Raw genomic sequence first — 25742 nt, 5'->3', positions numbered from 1 at the left:
GCAACGCTCCGGGAAAGGTGGGGAGCGTGTATATGTGTGTGTGTGTGTGTGTGTGTGTATGTGTGTGCGCGCGCGTGCGTGTGCGCGCGGGCGGCGGCGGCCGGGGGGGGGGGAAGAGTCGAGAATTTACACTTTAATGAAGTGTCACTTGATACGGTTTGAGAGCCTATTCTTTGCCTTTCCTCGGGCTCTGTCACGTGAAAGTGCCTTTTGCCAAAAAAGCCTGGGCTGTAAATAGAAGATCACATGTTGAACCGACCCTTGACTTCAGGCAGGGGGAATCACCCCTTTCTGTTTTCCACCGCCTCCGCAGTCACAGCTCTCGCCCCCCCTCCACAAAACCCCCCTGCCGACCCGACGATATTCCCATTCCGAAGTGTCAGGAAATTATCCAGAACTACAACAAGGACCACCATCCGTGATCTCCATCCGTCACGATGACCCCCAGCCATCCTTCTTCATCAGCAACCCGGGTGGGGGTGGAGGAGTGGGGGGGGGGGAGAAGTCGAGAGAAGTCGAAAGCAACAGCGCGCCCCAAGCTTCCGTGAAGAAAACCCGCTGCAAGTTTCTTATACGTAGCTTTTAAATTCACAACAAGAGCTTTCCCCCTTTAAAGTTGCAGTACCTCAAAAGATACACATACACACACCCCGCCCGGCCGCAATTCATCGGGCCCCTGAGGCTCGCCTTGTGCTTTGGTGAAATTAAAGTGGTGTAGAGCGTGGGGGGGGGAGCAGGAGTGGATGCGTGGGGGGGGGAAGAGGCTGGACTCTTAACTACTGTCCTTAGGCGACAACCGCAAGCTTTAACCAAGCTTCAGGGATTTTATTAAAATAATAATATTAATATTATTATTGTTAATAATAATAATAAACACCAAGCATATTAATTTCAAGAGGAAAGCAGAAAAACTCAGAACCCCCAAAGGAAACGATACCTGTCCTCCGGTGCTGTTACTCACCATTGTTTCCTTTCGCTGCCCTGGAGCCAGAAGTGCCTTTAAAATCCAGTCTCTCCAACAGATGCTGGAAGGTAGCGTGTCTCGTTTGAAGTCATCATGTGAGAAGTTCTGCTTTGCTCAGTGGATCGCCCACCACTTGGTGTGACTTATGAATCTAATAACCACCCTGTGCAATATCCGCAAAGCCTCAACTCTCCACCACCACCTTGGTGACTACAGGCAGACGGAAAGCAAGCGGCTGGCAGGGAAGTTCTTTGTGGGGCCGGGGGGGGGGGAGGAAGGGAAAGAAAGAAAGAAAGAGAGAGAGAGAGAAAAGAAAGAAAACACGATCTAGATTTACGCAAACGCCTGCGCTCACAGACACGTCGTCCCCCCCCCCCCTTTTGGGTTCTTCTTCTTACGTGATCTTAATGAAGGAGAAGGGGTTGGCAACGAGACCCAGCTCGAACAATCCAGCAGAGAAAACGTGTTTCTCTCCCCCCCCCAAGCTCTTCACTTCTGCCCCCCCTTTCCCGTCACGTTGGGAGTGGGCAACAAAGTTCTCCGCAAAAGTCTTCTCAGGACTCCCCATAGAACACGCGCAATATTAAAAAAAGTCCCGCTCACTTTGGCTGCTTCTCCCTCTCTCCTTCTCCCTCCTTCTTGTCTTTTTCTAACCCATCCGGTACTTCGTAGGCAAGGAAGCTGGGCCGTCGGGAGACCTGCGCTTGGTGGTCGCAGGTAAGGAAGCAGTTGCCCCCCCCCACTCCAGTCTTTGTTCTTTCTTTCTTCTTTCTTCCTCCTGTCACTTTCACTCAAACTGAACACACACGGACGACACTCCAGGGACTTGTTGCATCCGAGTAAAGCGGAGCCAAACAGGCGGAACTATGCAGGTGGCATGGCTCAAAGAGAGAGAGAGAGGCAGGCAGATGGTGGATGGAGACGGAGAGACAGGTGCTGGATTAGACACCCCCCACGAGGGGTGTGTGTGTGTGTCTATGTTTACCTGCATATGCATATAAATGACTGATTCATTCATTGAGGGTTGTTTTGTTTTTGTTTTGCCTGCGTGTGTGTATGTGCGTAGCCAAGAAAGGCTATGAAAGCAGCGTTCTCCGCACTACACGTGTGTACCTTGCCCAAGTTTCGGATCCAGGTAGAGAATTGATGGACATGCACAGGTATGTGCGCTCACCTGTGTTTGCGATAGTGCCTTGGTGCCTACATCTACCTAGCTATATCACACTGGCATGAAGACGATCCAATGGAGACCTTGTGTTGTGTCTATACGTTCGTGCGCGCGCGGAGGACGGGGTCAGAGAGAGAGAGAGAGAGAATTTGTATTTCCAAGCTGGTTTTCCTAGGACTGCAGCCTTATTACTCGGAAGAAAGTCCCACATTCTTCAAAGGAAGACTTAAACTGCAGAGTCGGAAGGGACCCCATGGGTCCTTGAGTTCAACGGTCAAGGACGCACAGTGGGGAATCGAACTCCCAACCTCTAGCTCCGCAGCCAGAGACCTAAACCACTGACTTCCTCACTGAAAGCTCAGCCTTATGGCCCGATTTACTTGGAAGTAAGCCCTGCTGAGCTGAAGGGGGCTTACTCTCAAGTTAAGTCAGTGGACAGCTGTGGTCCCTCAGTCCAGCTCTCCAGCTCTCAATTTCTGCCCAGTTTCACACATCCATCCAGAGGACCGATGATCTCCCTGACCCCCCCCCCCCCCGCCTACCTATCGTGCACCATGGACGCGTCCTCCGAGCGTCCTGTTTTCCGGAGTGTGATCCCGGTGAGCCTGTAGGGACAAGCGAGTCCTAGGCCCTCATCCTCCTTACCGACCTTCTCTGCTAGGGCACCGACTGGGAGTGGGAAAGCCACCGGTTTCCTTCAGCCTCAGTTGCCCAAAAGAGGGGGTTGGATCCCGCCTGGGCACCTTGACAATCTAGACAATCACAATAATTAACACCTAATAAATAATAGTTGAAGCGGGGGGGGGCAGACCATTTATCTGAATCTTCCACTAGTTGGTGGCCAGTTTTTCGCCCTTTCATGCCTTGCCTCGGAGCATCTTCTCATGAATGACATGGGGGGGGGGGGACGACGACGACGAGGGGACAACTTTCCTAAGACCGGGACCACTCCAGGATCCGTAGCCATCTCCTATTTTCCCACAAGCGGGTGTGGGGGGGGAAGTATGTGCGCAGGGTAGCGGTGGGCACTTCATGGAGTTTTGCTGCCCCACCGAGGAGCCAAGCCCGAGAGGGTCTTTTCCGGAGGCTCCGGAAGACCCACTGCCAGAGTCACCAGCACCACCGTTAGGATAAGACCAGGCCCTCGAGGGCGGCGATTTGGCCTCCTTTCCCTTTAAACCCAGGGGAAGAGCCGCTCGGAGCGAGGCTCCTGCGTCTAAAGTTTGCCCGAAGTTTGGGCCCGCGGGCCGGCCGCTCTCTCTCTCCTGGTGCCGCTGCCTCTTCGCGCTCTGAGCAGCTGACGACGACGCTTTGGCGGAGCCGCCGACTCGGCGTCTGGGGCTGCGGCAGGGAAAGCCTGCGCTCCCGCCGCCGATTTACCCTGAGAAACATTGTTTCCCCCTCCATCGTTCCCGGTCTCTTTTCTTTCCCGTAAATTGATTAGCAGCGACTGAGTTAATCCAATTACGGAATCCAATTAGGGAGACCGGTTGCCACGTGGGGAAATACGGAGCCGGAGCGAGCCAGCCAGCCAGCCTTTGTCTTTCGACACGTGTTGACCGGCGGAGTCCTTTCTCACGGCGGTCTTCCCAAACGAACCGGGGGGGGTAGCACTGACAGTGGTGGAGAACGGGGGGGGGGAAGAGAGAGGAGCTGAGCCCCGATTCAATGCGTCTGGAGGAAGCAGGCTCTCCCCCCCCCCCCCCCGCCTCAACCCGCGGGCAAAGCTGAGGCCATTTAACCGGATTGTTCCTTGGCTTGCACTTCAGAACAGGGATTTCAAACCAAAACAAAAATGATTTTTAAAGGGCGGCGGGGGGGGGGAATCCCTTTGACTTGAGACCCGTATCTGACTTCAAGAAACGAGGAATGCAGCCCCCCCTCCCCCGATCGTTGGACTAAGTTTGTTACATCCGGGACATGGCGGGGAGGGGGAATCCCTTTTCGACTGTCGGCTTCTGACAGAGCTGTTAAGATGAAGTGGTGGTGGTGGTGGGGCCAAAGAGCCATGTAGCCCCTGCTTCTGCTCACTGGAGGAGAAGGAAGTCCATCAAACAAACTAAACAAAGTCAGCTGGGCATCCCTAGTAGGCTAGTCTTGATGGAACCACCATGGAGGGCTTCAACCTGTTCAGGTGGGAAGGAGTTGAGAGGGACAGCCAGGTTCTCTCATGAAATGTCTCTGTGGAAGTGGACTGTCATCTGCAGGAAGTTCATACTCTCTTCTCTCTCCCTTCTCATATTTGCCCAGGCATGGTGTCTTGTTTTCTGTCTCCTGAGGAATTTTTTACAACAGAGCCCTAAAACAACAGAAGCCATAAATTACTGCATGTGAATGCAACATACACCCAAGAGCCAATCAATATTTAGTATGAAACTGATATTTAATTCAACATTTCATTCTGTTTCCATAAGTCTGAGGAAGTGGATGCGTCCAGAAAAGCTCACATAAAAATATAATAGTTAGTCTTTAAGGTGCCACAAGTTTTTGTCTTTGTTCTGTTTGTTTGGATTTTGCCTGATATGCTTGCGCAGACTAACATGGCGAACTTTTCCAAAACGACTGGAATAAAGCTGTCAGATTTAAAAGTGCCACAAGAGTTTTCGTCCATGACTAGATACAAGTCATAGAGAAAGGAAGGAAATGACAGTTAGAGCAGTAGTTCCCAACTTGTGAGTCCCCTAAATATTTTGAACTTCACGTCTGAATTGAAGTTGAGGTCCTAAACACCTGGGAGGTTGAAGGTTGAGAACCATTGATCTAGAGAAGCCCTGAAAGCCATAAGGTTTTAGATCATTGTAGGGTGTTTATTTTATTTTTATTTTTTTAATGAATAGCCTTATCCTCCTCCCGGCTCTTTAGGTTTCCAACTTTGCCAACTTCAGGGCATGTTCAGTCAGCCATGCTGTATTTGACTTAGTAGTTGTATGGGTGGGGATGTTCTCTAGATGGTAGTGGGCATTCTTTATCTTATTCTAGGTCAAGCCTGTCTTGGTTGAGCAAGTTGTACTGCTCATTTTGCTAAATGGCACACTGGTCTTCTGTCCTGAAATCTTGGCCCAGTGGAGCCACTGAAGACAAGATATTCTTTGTACCTACAGTGGCCTCATTTGATAACTCGGTTATTTCTGTAACAACAATATTTTTGACTTCCCACTTATTAGCTCCTCCCTTCATTACAAAGGCAACATGACTTGTTGTTATGGGTCATCTTAATTAGCAAAGCAGCAACTGCTTCTGTCAAGAAGGATCTAGTGTTTCTTGTACAATATCAGTGCTCAATATTTTGTATATTTTTGTATATTTATATATTTTAGATGTTTTATTGGTGGCTGGTCCTTTGACTGTAATAAAGTTTTATATTCTATCTATCAGTGCTCAAGGAGCATGTCTATTGTCATCTATTCCTTTGGGTGAACAATCTACTTCCTATTTTAATTATCCATGGATTCATTGATTAGTGGGCATCCTGGCACAAATGGGACAATAAACTTGTTGCATATCTCTCATTAGATGCAGATAACACACACATTTATTTATATTAGGAACAGAAACCTTGCTACGTATTTGGTCACAGCAAAATATCAAGCTATGAATCATTCTCTAACAGCTTGATCAAATTACAGTTTTTCACCATGATGCTGAAAGCAAGTTAGAGAAAGAAGGGAGAGGGAGAAAGAAAGAAAGAAAGAAAGAAAGAAAGAAAGAAAGAAAGAAAGAAAGAAAGAAAGAACATTGCTAGTTCCAAATGTACAGTAAGTAATTTATAAGATGTCCCTGCTTGGATGAAATTTTAATTGTAATATTGACTCATTTCCTTGTTTATGGTGAGTTTACTTCTGGGATCAGAAAAGTCTTGGTGGGAAAAAGTAAAAATTCCATGCAAAGCATTTAGTAGGATTAGGGGGAGAATACAGAGTAAGGTTGGAGGAATGTGATGGTTAAAACTCACCAGTTGGGAGACAAGCTCCTAAAATCCATTCTAAATTTGATAATGATGCCAGATGCGTCAGTTGTTTGTTTACATGCACCTGTGCATGTGTTCACATATGTGTGTGGACACAAACACAGAGGAGAGGAGAAACTATTTTACAGAGTAATTTGAAATTTAGCACTCCCATGCTTTAAAACTGATGTCAAACAGAACTTATGCTTGCACTTCTGTGTGCAAAATGCCAACCACATCTGCACTAAACTCTGAAGCCACTGATATAACAAAAATTCTGTTTGGAAGACAAGACAATTCCAAGACAAAAGTAATGTTGAGCTGTGGAGAAACATGTAGAATCAACTGCATTTATACTGTCCAAACACTGGCATTTTGCTTATGAGTAGTTTGCTGTTTTTTGCTAATGGAATTAATGGCATAAAAATATTCCATCAAAACAGCAACTGATACTTTGCTCATTTCCCAGATTTTCCAATCGCCTTGATAACAATACCTAACAAAATTCATCCTGGTTGGACCAGTTGTAACAATGTAAGAAAAAGACTGAAAAGTTTTTAGCAGTTAGGATGTTACTGACAAATACAAGGCATATTTTGGTTAGGGTTCAAGTTAGAGCTAGCGCTTGTGAAAACATGATGTGTGAATGTTTGTGTGATGGATAAGAAACAATTAAAATGCTGTTCTCTGATGTCCTAGGATGGAAGGATGGATGGAAGGAGCCAATATTTTCAACCGTTCTTTATTTATACCTTTGATGAATTAATCTGAACACTTCCAAAATTGCTCTTCCCTGGGTTAAGGAGATAGCAATGTTATGGATTAGAAGTCAATGGTGCTAGTAGATCTCAAGATTTTTGTTTCTTTTTTCACAACTTAATATACCAGTTCAGTCTTTAGTTAGTTGATTTGCAACTAATCCAGCAGGTAGGAAATATGTGACCCTGTAGACTAGCAAGCACAGCCAAAGGTAAGACATTATGGGAGGCGCAGCAGTTCAACAACATCTGGAGGTCCATTCATTCCTCCTTCCTCAACTGGTAGAGTGTAATCTTTAAATCCATTGTGATTTACCTTAGGTGGGCTGATGGAGTAGCGCAGAATGAATTACTCTTGAATGGATGGTTATAAGAGTGGGTGAGGTTAGAGACAAGATTCGAAACCATGTCTTGATCTAGGCAGGACATTGCAGTCAACTGGAATAGCAGTTTGTCTGGTAATATTAAAACTGGCCACACAGTACCACTGATCCTCTGGATGGCTAATCACACTGCTGGTGCATGGGTAAAGTTATAATCTGTACATGAGATGGACAGAATCCCCCCTACACAAAGTAAGTATCTTTCATTTCTGTACATCTGCTGTCAGAGGCTAAGGAGATACTTTTTGTTGGCAGTCCTTATCCTAGTTTGACTATAGCTATAATTTGGAGGATAAAAGGAGGAGTCAGCATTCTTCACCATTTCTTTAAAATGCACATAATTCCTTCAAACTATCTGAATGACCAGATTTTCAAATGAAGCTTGGGCCTTTCTTCCTTTTGTGGGTGAGCAGGGATTTGTTCTCTTGAGTCCTAGCCTAGGACTCTTATCCACCAAAGCTCACTGGCTCTCAATGGTTTTTACCTGAGAAAAAACAAGTATATTTGAAATTAGCTGCAATGTGCTATCGATGACACTCCTCTCAGCTTAGAGGTGCCCTAAGATGAAACACGGGGCACCATGTTTAACACATAGTTTAATTCATTAAATATATCAGTATGCAAATGCAACACACCAGCTTAATATCCAATAAAGACACTTTTACACAATGTATTCCAGGAATTATCACCGAAGAAAAGCAATTACTTGAAGTATAATGAATAAATAGTGAGGAATTACCAACACTTCATACATGAATATATATAAATTAGCAAAATGCAGAACTAATGAAGCATGAATACATCTTAGTTTTACACAAATATAACATGTACAAAATGAATTAAATAATTAGGAAATAATGACACATGAATAAATAGTAATTTCCATTCCATAATTTGCTTTGCAATATTCAGTAAATGGATTCTATTATTTCAATATTTTGGTTCTTAGCCTGTTTCACTTTTTTTTCTGATTAACAATGCTCTTTGCTAGGTGCTAGTAATCCACACTTTACATATAATTAACTTTACAGTTTTCCAGGATTTAGCAATTGTCAGTTTTGCTGCTTTCAGTGAATTGGATATCATTGGCTAATATTATTATAGTATATGAGATTGGAATTATTCTAGTAATACTACTTTTGGATTTAAAGTCACAAATATATATTTTTTTATATCTGCCTTATATTCCTCATCTCCCCGATGTGGACACAGCAGCTTCATATGTATTGAAATAGCTGTTTGCAACCAATATTTCTAAGAGGCACAGTTGCCCTTCCATCAATATTATCTATTCTTATTTGTGTCAACAGTCCTATGCTTTACCTCAGAGGGCTCTGGTGGTGTACTTCAAAACTACTGCTGGACTCATGTTAGTATAGATCAGGAACTGCTTTGGGGAGAGGTCTCAAGATCAGATTTTTGCTTGGGCTTTTAATACAGCAATTCTACTTGTCTGCGCAGCCACCTCTAAGAACTCTGCCTTTCCTAAAATCCTGACCTGGAGACTGCCTTGAATCTCAAAAGTCCATTTTAGTTTTGTGGTAAATACTGATTACTGAGAGACTGAGTAGCAATGTAAGGCAAATAAATCAAGCGTGCTATTTATTGTTGTCCAATCACTGGCAGAAACACACCAAGGGCTCAAGTACTTGTAACATCTTTGACAAAATACAATAGTTTGTACAAACCTGAAATAAAATAGTTCCCCTCCTCAACATGGTTAACATTAGTCTTTCAACCATGTTTTTATTCTAGTAGTTTGATTATTTATTATTCCTACAAGCAGTTGAGGAACACTAAACCTTACAACAGTATTAAAACACATACACAAACACACATTCCACCAAAATGTTGAGGTGCAAACTGGCTTGGGATACCACTTCTCCCTTCTGAATGGGAGACCCAGTTATTTCCATGCTTGTTGAGATCTCAGCAACCATACAATTGCAAGTCTTATCATTGTATAAAGATTCACTTTCAGATTAACATGGACTGAATTTGTCACCCACTTTTGTAAATGTTAATTCTTCTTCACTAATTCCTGATCTTGTCATTGTCTCCTAGCAAATTTTAGAATACTCTCCATTTATTAAATCTTAGTCTAACAAGTTGAGAACCTTCTATTTGAAAATAAAGATTTAAGGATTCTTGGTTTAAAAAAAATTTCCTCCATTCATAATGAGTAGATTTTTAAATCAGCCTCTCACAATTTCTTAGTTGTTTAAAAATGGCATGTATTGTTGTATAACAAAATCATGGTTGATCTGATTTTATTCCTTGTTCCAAATCAACCCAGTGCATATATTGTGCATTTCTTATCTCATTCCAGTTGATGATAATACCATCATAAATATACCATCAGAAGATGCACTATGAGTTTTAAAACAAAAATGCTGGTATTTTGTCTACATAAAGGTAGATTTGGGACCACCACCCACCCCCCACCCCCGGTATCATCCCATATATATGTGACTGCCAAAAGTCATTGTGTTCTCAGAACTCATTATGTTATTTCCCTAAATGCGCCAGTACATGAACGAAAGTGATACCAGTAATTTACAGCTGTTCTGTTTTAATATTGTACCACAGGTTAGAAATTTGTGGACCACCTATCTCTTCAAAATTTTGTTGTACAACAATCTTGCAAAGACCCAAATTCTTAAGATATATCTTATGTCAAACATTATAAGATATATATTGAGAACTGATGTCTTTGCAATATTGTTTTTGTTCATCTGGGTTTCTGATTGTTAATTTTGTTTTTCGGATTTTCTACTGGAAGGAAACTTCTTTTGTATGTACTGTACATTGAGTTAGATCCAGGATCTGTTTTCTATGGATCACCTGATTCTGGGGAAAGCCCCTTCTGTCTCTTTCTTATAACTTGCTATATAATGTTTTTAGAAGTTGGCTAGAGTTGTGATAATGATGAGGAGGCAACAGAAATTTCTTCTTCAGGAAGCCCAGTTAAGTGAATAAAATGTGGATTCATCCCATTAATAGGTGAAATTTCCATTATAAACAAAATCTAGATTTCTAATCTATAGGCCAAATTAAGAGAGTTTTAAATTGTGCCATTTTGTTGATATCATTCCTATATTGTCCCATAAATTGATATAATTTAGAAGAAATCCTTCAAGCTTATTAATGCAGGTTGTTAAAAATATTCCTAAAAAATGAATAAGACTGCTTGTCCATTTAAAGTGATACTATTAAGCTTTCTTTCTTTCTTTCTTTCTTTCTTTCTTTCTTTCTTTCTTTCTTTCTTTCTTTCTTTCTTTCTTTCTTTCTTTCTTTCTTTCTTTCTTTCTTTCTTTCTTTCTTTCTTTCTCCATTCTAGAGCACTGCACAATTCAAAATCATGGTCACACATGAAATATAGGCAAAATAAAAAACCAATTAAAATATCAGACTATTTTTGAACAGAAGTGGTCAGAGCTTGTACAGAAATTTTTCCCTGATTTCAGGCATTGTCCAGGGGGTTGGCACCCATGAAGTAGATGGATTTGGTGCTGTACTAGTGCAATGCTTCTGGAAGTGAAGGATATGTCCCCCACTATTGAGTTATCTTGTCTTTGTTTCTATTATTTCCATATTAGAACTAGTTAACTGATATCCAAATGTTAAGTGACTGTATTATCGAATTGTATTAATCCTTCAGGATCTTGCAAGGATAACATCATATCATTTCCATAGAAATCCATCCTTACATGGTCATCCCGATATTGTTAGATCTCTTCTCTTCCTATCCTTGACCACAGGTATACTGGCTGGGGTTGATGGAAGTTGGAGTCAATTGAGTATTATTACTGTTATCTCTTTAAAGTTGAGATCCTGTCTAATATTCTTAATTAAAGTTTCTTTGCTTATAACAAGTATTACTACAGAAAACGGGGTGACTAGATCACTGGACATTTTGTAGTAGCTGTGTTCTCTATGAACTGTGAATAGTCTATAGATGCCAAAAAGACTCAATTCTCTTTGCAAGAGTAAATCTTTGTGAATGCTGTCCTTGATCAGCTGCCTCAATGTGTTGCAAAATGGTATCACCATATTTATACCAAATATGGTATAAATATGGTGATGCCAAATATGGTATCACCATATTTAGCAGTTTAATCCTATATTGTTACTTAAATATTTATTTAAATAAAAATATTTATTAAAATGTTTCTTTTGATATAGCCATTCAGGTACGCAACTGAAAGCTTGACAGATTTGTTGCTGTCAAACACACAAGCTTATGATTATGTGTCCCAGCTTCTCGTGGTGCAGTTTAAAGACAATAATGTGCTGGCCAACTAACTCAAGCCTTGATCTGAGGGAAACTATAGGATGCTACCTCACATTACAACAACATTGTTACAAAGCTTTCTGAGGTATTTTCTTGGGGTCCCTTGAGAGGTTAATGTGCACATGAACTGACCTTAGAGACTATTTCTTAAATTCAGTGGATACTTTCTTGTCAGTTGACCCAGCTGCTCCTAGTTTCACAGTCTCAGTTGTTCCTGTTTGCTTGTGTGCATCAGCCAGCACATTGGAACACTCTTCAAAGAGATGGCCTTGGCTGCTGATTTCTTCTGGTATAACTACAGAAAATAGCAAAGCAGAATGAGAGTCTTGTGGCACCTTTACTGAATAGCTCAGTGCTTTATGGAGGCAGAGGTTGGGCGTTCAATTCCCCACTGTACCATCTTGAGAGGGGCTGGACTTGATGATCCATTGGGTCCCTTCTGTGGTTCTAAGATTATTTAAGGTTAACATATTTGTTTAAATGTGAGCCTTCATGGAATGCAGTCCAGTTTTTCAGACACATAGAATAAAATATTCAGACCACAGATGCTAGTTATTTTACTTATTTTCACGATACATATGTAGTCAATTCTATGAAAGTTCATTTCCACTGTTAATAATACTATTGTCATTTTTTGTGTCCCATTTCATTCTGAGTCCACCTCCAAAACCATTTATGCTATGTATAAAAAGCTGAGTATTACACTCAGTGGCTGAAATTCTGTTGCTCGACGTATTAAGTCACAATTAAAATAGGTCAATTTGAACCAATGGAACCTATAGAGGAGCTGACTTGCCAGATCTCACAATGGGATTACTCTAGTGTGAGGTACTATATGAAGCAACAGGATTTCAGCCAATGTGTCCCAAGAAGTGTGTCAAGATGTGAAATGTTGTCTATATAGAATGTTAAAACAATTAGCTGGTAAACCATCTGAGCAAAGCCACTGTACCATAACATACTGCCTGCTGAACATGTTTATGTTACAGTTTGTAAATATGAAAGTAACATTTACAGGTCCCGTAACTTCCACTCTTGTAACTTGCACCTTTTGTTGCTACAATACTTTGTAGTTCCAGTACTTTGGAACTACGTACTACTTTCTGGCATTCCAGGGTCCTGATTCAAGAGGTCTTTATCCCCCATATTCTGCACAATTTTAGTCAAAACTATAACTTTATCACAGTGGCAGCTTGCCAGATATTAAGCTACAAACCTTTGCAGTTACAGTAGTGCAACAACAATTGAGAGTCCTATTAAAACTTATTTCCTGGAATTCCACATCTCTGGATCTCCAGGCCTCTGGAAAAAAATGTTTACAGATTGGAGGGAGGTGCGAACACCTGAAAAAAGTATAAGTATAGGGAGATAAGATACATAAATTTAACTCATCATGAGAAGACAACTTAATGCTACCCCACTCACACCGGACAGCAACAACAATAACAGGGATTTTCCTTCTTAGATTCAAAATAGCCTGGCTGAGTGAGCACTTGGAATAAGTGTGTGTGTGTGTGTGTGTGTGTGTGTGTGTGTGTATTTCTTAATATTTCTTAATATGCTTTAAGGCTAAATATGACTTAAAATTATAATGTCTTTTATTTTTCAATGTGCCTTTTAAGCTGCAAACCCTTGAATTTTTAAAATGTAACTTAAAACATTATTTTTTGATATTTCAATGTACTTTTGCTCCTCTATTTTAGATTGAATTCTGACTTAACTACTTGCCTGCAACTTAAGTTTAGTTTTTATATATATTTTAGAAGTGTTTGAACCTACATTTTAAAAGCATAGTTAAAAGACTTTTGACTGTTTGAATATTTGGGATTTTATATTTGTACATACAAAACACAGATGCAGTGTATTATAGAATTAGATAAGATTATGTTGCCTGGGACTATTACAACAATGAAATAGTGAGATGAATTTTCATATGATTGTATGGTTTTATTTTTGGGATAAATGCCAGCTGAATACAGACTTCTACTTTTTCCTGGGAGGTCTGTAAAGTTCTGTAGAGCTCTTAGAAAGATGTTTAGATGTCAGAATCCCTGACCTGACAACTGGATAGTAAATGATGAAACCACATGCTAAAATAAATCTGTTAGCATGAACTATGCTGCAAGACTTTGGTTCCCCCACCTCATGGTTATGTATTCACATACTGATATTCTATTTACATTCTAATTAACCAAATAATAAATTGAGTCAGCTCAGCAGGTACTGTGCAATCCAAAATGGTGGAGCTCTGATATGTAGAATTGGTTGTTGTTTTTGTTGCAGTTATCATTCAATTTTAGTGAATTTCTTGATTTGGTTTAGAAAATGAATGTGGACTGAATATTAATTTATTGTGAAAGATGGAAAATACAGTAACCAGTTAGTCCTTTTAATGTTAAACAGTTTTGATGTGGAAGTTCCCTTCTTGTTCAATTACTATAATTTAAAAATGTCTGCAAGTACAGGGTTTAATGTGACATATTATGATGATGCATGATGTCTGGTGAGTTGTACAAAGCTGAAACATTTTGGTGAAAGCTACAGACTGGCTGGAAGCATAATGAGGGTGAGGGCAGTCTGTGGAGGCCACCCTCTTAAAGGATATTCTGCTAAAATTACTGGACAGACTTTATCATTATATCTTCAAACCATGTACAGACAACATGTCCTTAAGATCAAGTCCTCCCCAACCATACCTGGGTTTTTTTGTTTTGTTTTTTGTTTGCAATGTCCTCTCATTTGGAGGAATCCAGAGGTCTTGAACGTTGTGCAGATTTCTGCACATTTTTGGTTGGCATAATGACTGTATTCCCATGCCATTGATTTTCATTAGAAATATGTCTCTACCTCTTTTATGCTTACAGATATATTGAAAAATGTGCATTCCAAACTCAACTGCTTACTAAGGGTGAAAGTAAATGATAGATTAAATTCACTATTTGATTTCTCCTTTTTGTTCAAGGACAGTTTCAGGGGTCCAAATTTGGATTGCAGTTCCTCAGAAGGGGGCATTAAGTTCCTCTCTTTCTCTCTCTCTCTCTCTCTCTCTCTCTCTCTCTCTCTCTCTCTCTGTCATGGTACCACTGAAAACCATATTTCCTGGGTTAACAGTTCTGTTCCTTCCTATCACCATGGTCCCAAATCCTTATCACTTCCTTCCATGCTTTCTATTTTTCTTTTTATTCTTTTAAAACTGTAGTTACATTGAATATAACCAGAAATTTCAGGAAGTGTCTTATTTAAATCATGGAGTATCACATGTAGCAGACAATCCTAGGTATGTCTACTTAAAAGTATTAAGTAAATTTAACTGCTGGGCAAGTGTGGAAAGGACTGCAGCCTGAAATAATTTCAAGCATGTTCGGCAGTTTGCATTTATATGCTGTTGTTCTCTATTCTTAGCCACACAGCTGGTTCCTCTACAGTATTTATTTATTTATTTATTTATTTATTTATTTATTTATTTATTTATTTATTTATTTATTTATTTATTTATTTATTTATTTATTTATTTATTATTTTTTATTTTATTTTATTTTATTTTATTTAACTTATATGCCGCCCACTCTACCCAAAGGTCTCTGGGTGGCTTACAACGGTTAAAATTTATTTAAAATTCAATAAAAAATAAAATGATTAAAATACAGTTAAAATTGCCATTAGGACCCACAGTTGATATTATTTCAATTAAAAGCCTTCTGGAACAGGAAGGTGTTGACCTGGCGCCGAAATGTCATCAAAGTCGGCACCAGACGAATTTCAGTCGGGAGGGCATTCCATAGTCTGGGGGCAGCTGCCGAAAAGGCCCTTTGTCTACAAGCCATCCCTCTTACCTCCTTGAGGGACGGCTCTTTCAAAAGGGCCCCCTGGCTAGATCTTAACTGCCGGGTAGGCTCATAAAAAAGGAGGCGGTCCTTCAGGTAATTTATGAGTCTGTCTATAAATCTATTTCTTTCCGCTTTAGTGATGGGACAAGTATTTGCCATGTTGCTCCTGAGAAGTGGAATTATTAAGCATATGTTTGTATTTTGTCTTGTTGTTGACTATATTTGTATATTAGTTGGCTTAGTTTACAGTTGTTGCTGTTTTAGCTTCATACCGCTGAAGTGGAGAAACAGCTTGGAAAAGATACTGGTTGGAGTACGTCAGTCAACATATTCATGGTGGCTAGTGGATTCTGGCAGCTGTAGTCCAAAAACTATCTCCTCTGAATTTTGGTGTGTTGGGTAGGCTGAGGTAACATATGGATTCAAGCCATTCACAGCTGAGGAGTACTCTGAACCTAGATATGTTTCCAAAGCAACACATAGAAGACTTCCTAAATGTGATAGGTACTTCTTACTCTCTGCTCAGGCTACAGGTTTAGGTGGAAAAACAGCAAGGAAGATGGGATCCTTTAACATTATTTAACCTATGTTTTCTCCACTCCTGAGCATCCCTTTGAGTAGTTAAAGAAACTACTGGGGTTTGGGGTTTATTTACACCTCATCAGAAGGAAGAGTAGCTGAGGGGACGGGTAGCCGAAAATGGTAGATAAGGAAAGGATCCTTGTTATTTTTTCCAGTGTGCTGTAAAATCATAACTTTTCTGATTAAATACAGCTGTTATGGTTGAAATACATACAAACACATATGAAATCTAACAAAGCCCTTAGCCTCTTTACCCCACTTAAATAAAAAGATTTTTACATGCATTCTGTAATTGACAGCTATCAGATCCCTACTGAAGAACAGTCATGAGAGAGAGAGAGAAGGCTTGAACCTGAACTGAATTCTAGTAATCATTTTTGTTGGACATGCAGAGACTTCCAGAAACAAGTTCTAGATCTGACATATACTTTTCTGACAGATTGTTTACTTCTTTCGGAACATACACATATCTGGCCACCACAACAGTTACTCACCAGAGACTGAGCTGCTGAAGAGTACCCCTGGCAAAGGTGGAAAAGCAATGAATGATGACTCATGACTGCCAATAACTTGAGCAGTGCTTAGATTATGAGATAAAACATCATGAGATCTACAGACTCGGCTCTCTTCATCTTCCCAATTTTATCAATGTCACACAAGCTAAATATTGCCTTCCTATCCCCCACCGAGTTTGTATCATAAATTAGCAACCCCACAATGCAAATCATTTACCTGGCAAACATGCCAAATGCAGATCATTTCTCTCTCACCCAGAGGATTCAACTTTTTTTATATAATTTTTTTTTTTAGTGGAGCCTCGTGGTGCAATGATTAAACTGCTGTACTGCAGCCAAAACAGTGCTCGCAACCCGGGGTTGAATCCCAGGTAGCCAGTTCAAGGCTCACTCAGCCGTCTATCCTTTTGAGGTCGGTAAAATGAGTACCCAGGTTGCTTGAGGGTGTGTGTGTGTGTAGCCTCAATAATTAACTTGTAAACCATCCAGAGAGTGCTTTAAGTCTTATGGGATGATATAAAAGCAGCACACTTCGCTTTTGCTTTTTGTTGTGGAGGTTTTTTTGTTTTTTAAATTATGTTGCATTGCTGTGTGAGAGAATGATCTTATCGTAACTTTTTTGTGATAAAAAAGAGCCTCGTGGCACAGTGGTTAAACCACTGTACTGCAGCCAAAACTGTGCTCACAACCTGGGGTTCAATCCCAGGTAGCCGGCTCAAGGTTGACTCAACCTTCTATCTTTCCGAGGTCGGTAAAATGAATACCCAGCTCGCTGGGGGGGACAATGTGTAGCTTGCATAATTAACTTGTAAACTAGCCAGAGAGTGCTTGAAGCACTATGGGGCGGTATATAAGCAGCACGCTTTGCTTTTTTTTTAACTGCTGTCACTGTGCATCTTTTAAAATGTCCATATATTTTTAAAATTCCTTAGCGTTTGTGTCAATGCATCAGTTAACTTCTGTCAAATTGTGTCAACAAGAAGCCCTAGGCACTTACTGAATTGCATCTTCAGTGGTGGTGGTGGGGTGGTTCATTAGCTGCAGTGCATTGTTTCCTGAGGTGCTGAGGACACAGGAAAAAGGGAAACCATAATGGAACAGTTCCCAACATATCAATACACCGTGAAAACAAAATTGTGAAAAAAGGGGTTGAGACATTGGGAAAGACAACAAGGCGGGGAAATTCTGAAGGGAGCAGCTACTTTACCATTCAGATTAGACAGGCTTGAGGTACATTGACAAATACTTTAAGCTGCTAGAATTCAGTTGCTTTTGCTCCCCACCATTTCCCACTCTTTAGAGTACTAAGATGTCCATAACTCCTGATTGACAACTTACTGCTTTGCATCACATGGAACCATGAAGATGATGGACAACTTAGAAAGACAGGTGGAAAAAAAAAACACTATCAGTGCTAGTCCCTCACTGCCGAATTGTTTCAAATGACTTGATGGGGTAGAAGTCTGATGGACAACAATGGGGAGTTTATGGATAAGTGTGGAAGAAGCAGGAATCATGAAATATGTTAAAACCGAAGAAGATCAAGGAGTGCAGAAGGAGATAAATCTAAGAAATAGATTCATATGAAAATGAAATAATATAAACAGAAGGGAGAAATGCCATTGAGGCAGTGTGCTAGCAGGCTTAAAATGAATACAGAACCTGACTGAGGTGATAGGTGAACAAAGTTATGGAGAGAGGCAAAGTAACCTATTCAGAAAAAGAAGACATTATTTTGGCCAAAGCACATTCTTCCAAACAGAGAGGTAGTGGTCTTCACCACTGTACCCATCATAATTACAGTCCCATTACTTCAGGAAATAGTAGAAGTGATTATTCATGACTGAATAAATAAACAGTGTCCATACCCATGCTTTTCTTAGAGCTTTTCCAGAATGCTTTAAAAACCTTTATGAGGTTTTTTTAGAAGTCAAATTTTATGAGTTACATTCAATAAAAAAAAAAAAAACACACACACACACCTTGTATATAATAGAGACTTCAGAACTTTACCATTGCATCTTTATTTCATATAACACCCATAGGCTTCATTTTCCAAACAGATGAAAATCTCTGACCCAGATATCCCATTCGCCCTTTAACCTTAGTGAGAGAGAGAGCTGTAAAAGTTCTGGCACGGATGTAATTTGTTTTATTTGGAGGGGGGGTGGGGCATGTGTTCTTTCTTCCTCCTTTTATTAAACCTTCAGCAGAATGAGATGGAATTTCTGTTGTCCAACGGCAGTTTTATATAATCCTAGTTTTCCATTATGCAGAAAGTTCCTCATAAAGATATAAATCTGTATCAATAGTACTTGTATTTCTGCAGATCCGTGGCTTTCTGAAAGATGAACCTGCCTCGGATCTTTATTTGATAAACAAAGTAGCACTAATTACACATATTCCAAACATTGGAATTCAACATATTTAAGGTGAACCATTGGGCTGAAGAAAGTTTCTCTCTCTTTTTTCACATATTGTGGTTCAAATATTTTAGGCAATTGAATTGTACTGTTGGCCATATCTTACATTGTGTACAAATGCATTGTTATATATCTTGGCAGGTTAATCTCTTATATATGTATTTCATAAAATTGAGCTGTATTTTTTTCTGGGACAGAATTTAGTTACTGAGTACACAGTCTGTACTCAGGACTCAGTGACCCTCAGCGTCTCTTCCAGCTCTACAATTCTAATCTTTGTATCAATCAATGCCAGTACTTATACTATGGACACGTCTGCATATCTCTATGTAGGAATGAAACTGATCCAGCATTTGGTATTTTGTTATTGGTTGTCCTGTTGTTTAGAGAGAGGTGGTTCTTGCCAAGAGGTTTAAAAGATCTGCTCAAGAGACCAAAACTTGCAGGGGGGGGGGGGAAACAAAGATGTCTAGCTACCGCAAGGGATAGACACTTTACAAAACTCTGTTGCCCTTCTGATTGGCTGAAAGGTTGGAAGGAGAAGTTGAAATAGTGTACATAAATGAAAGTAGTTAGGAATCAGCTTTTACTGATGACATGTTGTGTTTGTGGAGAAAGGGAAGCAAACTAGAATTTGGAAGAAGCTAATAGGGAAAAATGTCACTGGAGAAGATGAGCTGAAACTCTCTCACTTTTGAGGGGGGAATTCTCACTACAAAGAGTGTGTTCTGGGGTTTCTCCTTGACCCAGACCTTACAGTGGAGACCCAGGTAGCATCTGTGGTCTGCCCCACCCATTTATATCTATGGCAGATTGCAGAGCTGTGTTCCTATCTTTATGTTGGGTCGCTCATCATGCTTGCCCATGCACTTGTAGATTAGACTACTGTAATGCTCTCTACATGGGGCTTCCTTTGAGATTGATGAGGAAGCTTCAAATGGTCAGAATATGGCATCCAGGTTACTAACCGGCTGGAATGATTCCACCATATCTCCCTCACTCTGACAGCCTTTTGCACTGATTTCAAGGTTCTTACAGTTGCATATAAAGCCCTAAATGGTTTAGGACCTCAATACCTGGCAGAGCACCTCCTCCCACCTAGATCTACCCATATCATCCATTCTAGCCAGGCTGGGTGGCTGAGGGGCCTAACCCTGAGAAAGGCCTGGAAGGAAAAAACTAAAAATCAGGCCTTCTTGGCAGTGGCCCCTCGCCTTTGGAATACACTGCCCACAGAGATTCTCCTGGCCCCCTCGCTGGGAGCTTTCAAGAGTAAATTGAAGACCTGTTTTTATTTTTTATTTTTGGCAGACCTTCCCACCAGCTAGTACTTAGCTCCAACTCTCGTCTTTACCATCTTGGATTTTCCTATGTTATTAGTATTATTTTTAAATAGTTTTAATCCTATCTCCAGATGGGCAGTATATATGTATGTATGTGTATATACATATATACTGCCCATCTGGAGATAGGATTAAAACTATTTAAAAATAATACTATACACACATACATATATATACACACATACATACATATATATACACATACATACATATATATACACATACACATACATACATACATACATACACACACACACACGTACGTACGTACGTACGTACGTACATACATACATACATACATACATACATACATACATACATACATACTGCCCATCTGAATATATATAAAGCAAGCAAGCAAGCAAGCAAGCAAGCAAGCAAGCAAGCAAGCAAGCAAGCAAGCAAGCAGAAGTTGTATTGGGTCAACAGACTAGGTTGAACTGAGATCACATTGTTGCTATGCCTTGGCATAAGTAGGCTAGGGTTCCAGGGAATGTGTTTTCCCAAGATCTGTTTATATTTTTTTCCTAGAAGTATTATCATCATGGATACTCATGGTGTAGTGGATAGAACGATGGAGTAAGATTTAGGAGGCCTGGGTTTGAATCCCTGCTCAGCCATGGAAATTCACTGGGGGTATGGAACTGGTAAGGTCACTCCTTAAACATCTCACTGACTACTGAAGCCCTATTAGAGTCACTGTAAGTTGGTTCTGACTTGATGGCACATAACAACAACCTTGTCACCACGAAAGGTGTGGTGGTTCAATTTCAGTGTGATACTTGATGCTCATCCTATGCCATACTTTATTACCAAAAATTGCCCAGTTGGTAGGATCAGTAATAAGTTAGAAACTCTGGAAAGAAAGTGTGTTATCATGGAATCATAAAATAACAAGGCTGGAAGGGGCTTATAAGGCCATCGAGCCCAATACTCTGCTCAGTGCAGGAATACAAATCAAAGGGTATGTGCCAGGTGGTTGTCTATATTTCTCTGGAATGACTCCAGTGTTGGAGAACTCATCACCTCTTGAGGTAATTGGTTCCATTGCCATGCTGCTCGTAATACGGATCATTTGTCTGTCTAGCCTAACATTGTCAGCAGACTGGCAGCAGTGGCTCTTTACGGTGTGAGGCCGGATTCTTCACTGCAGATTCCCAGTATTTCCCTGGCTGTCTCCCAGCCAAGTACTGATCCACTTTAACTCTCTTTTGCTTCCAAAAGCAGATGAGAGCTGGTACCATTAGGGCTCTGGTGGAACCCTCGCCTAGTGGCAGAGAACCATTGGATGGGTTACAGCTGGTGCTCTGCTTACCTTTCTTTCCTCTCTTCAGTTGTCCCATTCCCAAGACTTTGTGGCAACATAACTTTGTTTAGCAGTTGGTGGTCCTATAACTGCTCAGATGCTGTTGGGCTGCAATTTCTAGAATTCTTCACTATTGGCTATGCAGGCAAAGGTTGCTGTTAATGGATTCCCACAAATATCTGGAGGGTCACAGTTGTTTACCTCCGTTCTAGACCACGGTCCATAGCCAGTCTAGTACGCCCTTCATCAGTGGTGATGGGCTTCTACGATCTGTAAAATGAAATTGGCATGCGCATTGTGGGCCTATGTACCCTCACTTCACACGTGGTAGAACCTGCATCATGATTTGTGCCATATTTGCACATACCCAGCTTTTGCAAATTTCCCATGTCCAAAAAAGGAGTGAAAATAATTCAGGAAACAGCCATACCATGTGACATTGCTACAGTCACTCCCATGGATGTTATGAAAAAAAGAGATCAAAGCTTCAATCATAAACCCATTTATCTGAGATTAAATCATGACACACTCAGCAAGATTTAACATCTGATTGCGCTACACGTAACATTGTACTTCTAGAAATCTGAATTCTTTCTTTTTCTTCTGATCCACAGTTTGTGTCACCAGGAACATTTGTATTTAAGCAGACTCTGGAGTATATATTCCACTTGAAAGTGATTCTTGTTCAAGCAATTATCCTTCTGTTGAGGTAGTCTTGGGACCTGTAGCTCTGTGAAGGCGGCTGTACATTTGTGTGTCTCATAACAGAATTTCTTCTCAGTTGTATTAAACTGGAATTCCCAGGATCTCTTTCAGGAAGTCATACCTGTTAAGCTGATATAAAACTGGCTTGTTTGGATTACAAAGGTACCTTCTATTGCACAGAATGCAATCAAGTTAAATCCTACTGAACTTCCTGGTTTGGGGCTGATCAGGGGACAACAATTAGCATTTTTTTTTCTACCCAAAATAATATGTCCCAATCTTATCTCCCAGTGTGAATGAGACTGCAAACAGCTTTTTCTGCAAGGATAATAGATATGTTTTTGCAACTGCTGTGTTCACAGCAATGGCTGTGGTTGGTGTTGGTGCACAGCATTGTTCATGCTGTTCATTTTCTAATAATACAGGATAGATTGTGGAGAGGTGGAGAAATCTAGTTTCATGTCTGAATTAATGGCCCTTCGTGTAATTTGTTCCACTGGGAATAAATCAGCTTAAATTCAATGAGTTTAGTTCATATGACTGCTGGCTTGGTCAGAATGTATTCTATGTGGATTGTTCCAATTGCTTCTATTTTAGTCATAAATCTCTGCCCAAGGGAATATACAGCCTCACTGACTTAGTACATTCTGGAACTGATTTACAGCTAGACTTCTTCAGACAAAACATTTGTGTTTCATTTTGCACCTGATTTTTTTTGCTGATATTATTGAGTCTCCTATTCCACGCTGACCACATGAGATTGATTGATTGATTGATTGATTTAATGTCATTCATAGGCAGCCCTTCTCTAATGAGGGGACTCAAGACAACTCACAATGTCAAAACAAGTAAAGTTAAAAACACAATAAATTATACAATTAAAAAGTAATTAAAATAATAATTCAAATAATATTTATTTTATTTATTTTTTTATTTATTGGACTTATATACCGCCCCATAGTGCTACAAGCACTCTCCGGGCGGTTTACAATTTTTAATTATACAGGCTACACATTGCCCCCCCCCAGCAAGCTGGGTACTCATAAAATGATTAAAAACATTTAAAGCTTTAAAAATAAACTTACTTAGCTAAAAACCACCATGCAGGGCTCAACTATTAAAAGCCTTTCTGAAAAGGTGAGTCTTCAGCTGTCAGCGGAAGAATAAAAGAGAGAAGGCCAATGTAGTCTTTTGAGGGAGAGCAGTGCACCATTTGGGAGCTGCTACAGAGATAACCCTCCTCTGTGTTCCCATCAAGTGCACCTGCATTGGCAAGGGGATCATGAGGTGGGCCTCTTTTGAGAATCTTAAGAGCTCAGAAAATTCATATGGGGAGACATGGTCTTTTAGATAGCCTGGACACAAGCTATATATGGTTTTATAGGTAATGACCAGCACTTTGAACTGGGCCCAGTAACAGACGGGTAGCCAGTGCAGTTGTTGTCGCAGGGCTGTTATATGCTCCTTATAACTGGCCCCAGTTAGTAGTCTGGCTGGCTGCATTTTGAGCCAGCTGAAATTTCTGAACCATCTTCAAAGGCAGCCCCATGTAGAGCATTTTACAGTAACCCAAGTGGGATGTAACAAAGGCATGCATCACTGTAGCCAAGTCAGACATCTCAAGGAACGGGCAGAGCTGGTGCACCATTTTAACTGTGCAAATGCACTCCTTGTTTACTCAAATCCCTTATGAATACACAGTGTAAGTGAAGAACAGATTTCAGGAACTAGATTTGGTGGACAGAGTGCCTGAAGAACTATGGATGGAGGCTCGTAATATTGTACAGGAGAAGCAACAAAAACCATCCCAAAGAAAAGGAAATGCAAGAAAGCAAAGTGGCTGTCCAACAAGGCCTTAAAAATAGCAGAGAAGAGAAGGGAAACAAAATGCAAGGGAGATAGGGAAAGCTACAGAAAATTTAATGCAGACTTGCAAAGAATAGCAAGGAGAGACAAGGGGGCCTTCTTAAATAAACAAGGCAAAGAAATAGAGAAAAATAATAGAAAGGGAAAAACCAGAGATCTCTTCAAGAAAATTGGAGCTATTAAAGGAACCTTTTGTGCAAAGATGGACATGATAAAGGACAAAATGGTAGGGATATTAGAGAAACAGAAGATATCAAAAAGAGCTGGCAAGAATATAACAGAGGAAATATACCAGAAAGATCTGGATGTCCTGGACAACCCAGATAGTGTGGTTGCTGACCATGAGCCAGATATCCTGGGGAGTGAAGTCAAGTGAGCCTTAGAAAGCATGGCTAGCAACAAGGCCAGTGGAGGTGATGGCATTCCAGTTGAACTATTTAAAATCTTAAAAGATGGCTCTGTTAAGGTGCTACACTCAATATACCAGCAAGTTTGGAAAATTCAACAGTGGCCAGAGGACTGGAACAGATCGGTCTACATCCCAATCCCAAAGAAGGGCAGTGCCAAAGAATGCTCCAACTACCATATAATTGGTTGTGCTCATCCTCCAAGGCAGGCTTCAGCAGTATGTGGACTGAGAACTCCCAGAAGTACAATCTGGATTTTGAAGAAGCAGAGGAACTAGAGACCAAATTGCTAACATGCGCTGGATTAATGCAAAAGCCAGAGAATTCCAGAAAAACATCTACTGCTTCATTAACTACACAAAAGTCTTTGACTGTGTGGTTAAAGAGGTGTGGTCACAACAAACTATGGCAAGTGCTTAAAGAAAGGGAGTGCCTGGCCACCTTATCTACCTCCTGAGATATCTATACGTGGGACAGGAAGCAACGTTAGAACTGGATATGGAACAACTGATTGGTTCAAAATTGGGAAAGGAGTATGACAAGGCTGTATATTGTCTCCCTGCTTACTTAACCTATATGCAGAATACATCATGAGAAAGGCTGGACTGGAGGAATCCCAAGCCAGAATTAAGATTGCTGGAAGAAATATCAACAACCTCAGATATGTAGATGATACCACTCTGATGGCAGAAAATGAGGAGGAATTAAAGAACTTCTTAATGAGGGTGAAAGAGGAGAGCACAAAAAATGGTCTGAAGCTCAACATCAAAAAACAAAAAAACAACAACTCTAGATCATGGCCACTGGTCCCATCACCTCCTGGCAAATAGAAGGGGAAGATATGGAAGCAGTAATGGATTTGACTTTCTTGGGCTCCATGATGACTGCAGATGGAGACAGCAGCCACGAAATTAAAAGACGCCTGCTTCTGGGGAGGAAAGCGATGACAAATCTTGACAGCATCTTAAAAAGCAGAGACATCACCTTGCCAACAAAGGTCCGCATAGCCAAAGCTATGGGTTTTTCAGTAGGGATGTATGGAAGTGAGAGCTGGACCATAAAGAAGGCTGACCGCCAAAGAATTTATGCTTTTGAATTGTGGTGCTGGAGGAGGCTCTTGAGAGACCCCTGGACTGCACGGAGAACAAACTTATCCACTTTGAAGGAAATCAACCCTGAGTACTCAATGGAAGGACAAATCCTGAAGCTGAGGCTCTAATACTTTGGTCATCTCATGAGAAGAGAAGACTCCCTG

The 25742-nt window shown here is 40.7% G+C and overlaps 1 protein-coding gene and 1 long non-coding RNA gene across 2 annotated transcripts in view; one reads left to right on the top strand and one right to left on the bottom strand.

Annotated features, from left to right (window-relative positions):
- Positions 1-1046, bottom strand: part of BDNF (brain derived neurotrophic factor) — an 89217-nt gene extending 88171 nt beyond the window's left edge. Inside the window, exon 1 of the mRNA XM_020790423.3 lies at positions 962-1046. Coding sequence (XP_020646082.1) covers positions 962-964 — 3 coding nt within the window. The 5' untranslated portion in view covers positions 965-1046. The remainder of the gene's footprint in view (positions 1-961) is intronic.
- A 234-nt stretch (positions 1047-1280) lies between these two features.
- Positions 1281-25742, top strand: part of LOC144585813 (uncharacterized) — a 94855-nt gene continuing 70393 nt past the window's right edge. Inside the window, exon 1 of the long non-coding RNA XR_013540380.1 lies at positions 1281-1681. This is a non-coding gene — a long non-coding RNA (uncharacterized LOC144585813). The remainder of the gene's footprint in view (positions 1682-25742) is intronic.

The sequence above is a fragment of the Pogona vitticeps genome, chromosome 1 (genome assembly GCF_051106095.1).
Source record: "Pogona vitticeps strain Pit_001003342236 chromosome 1, PviZW2.1, whole genome shotgun sequence".
NCBI lineage: Eukaryota > Metazoa > Chordata > Lepidosauria > Squamata > Agamidae > Pogona > Pogona vitticeps.
Note: the sequence above shows the minus strand (reverse complement) of the source record. Positions and strands in the feature narration are given on the sequence as shown.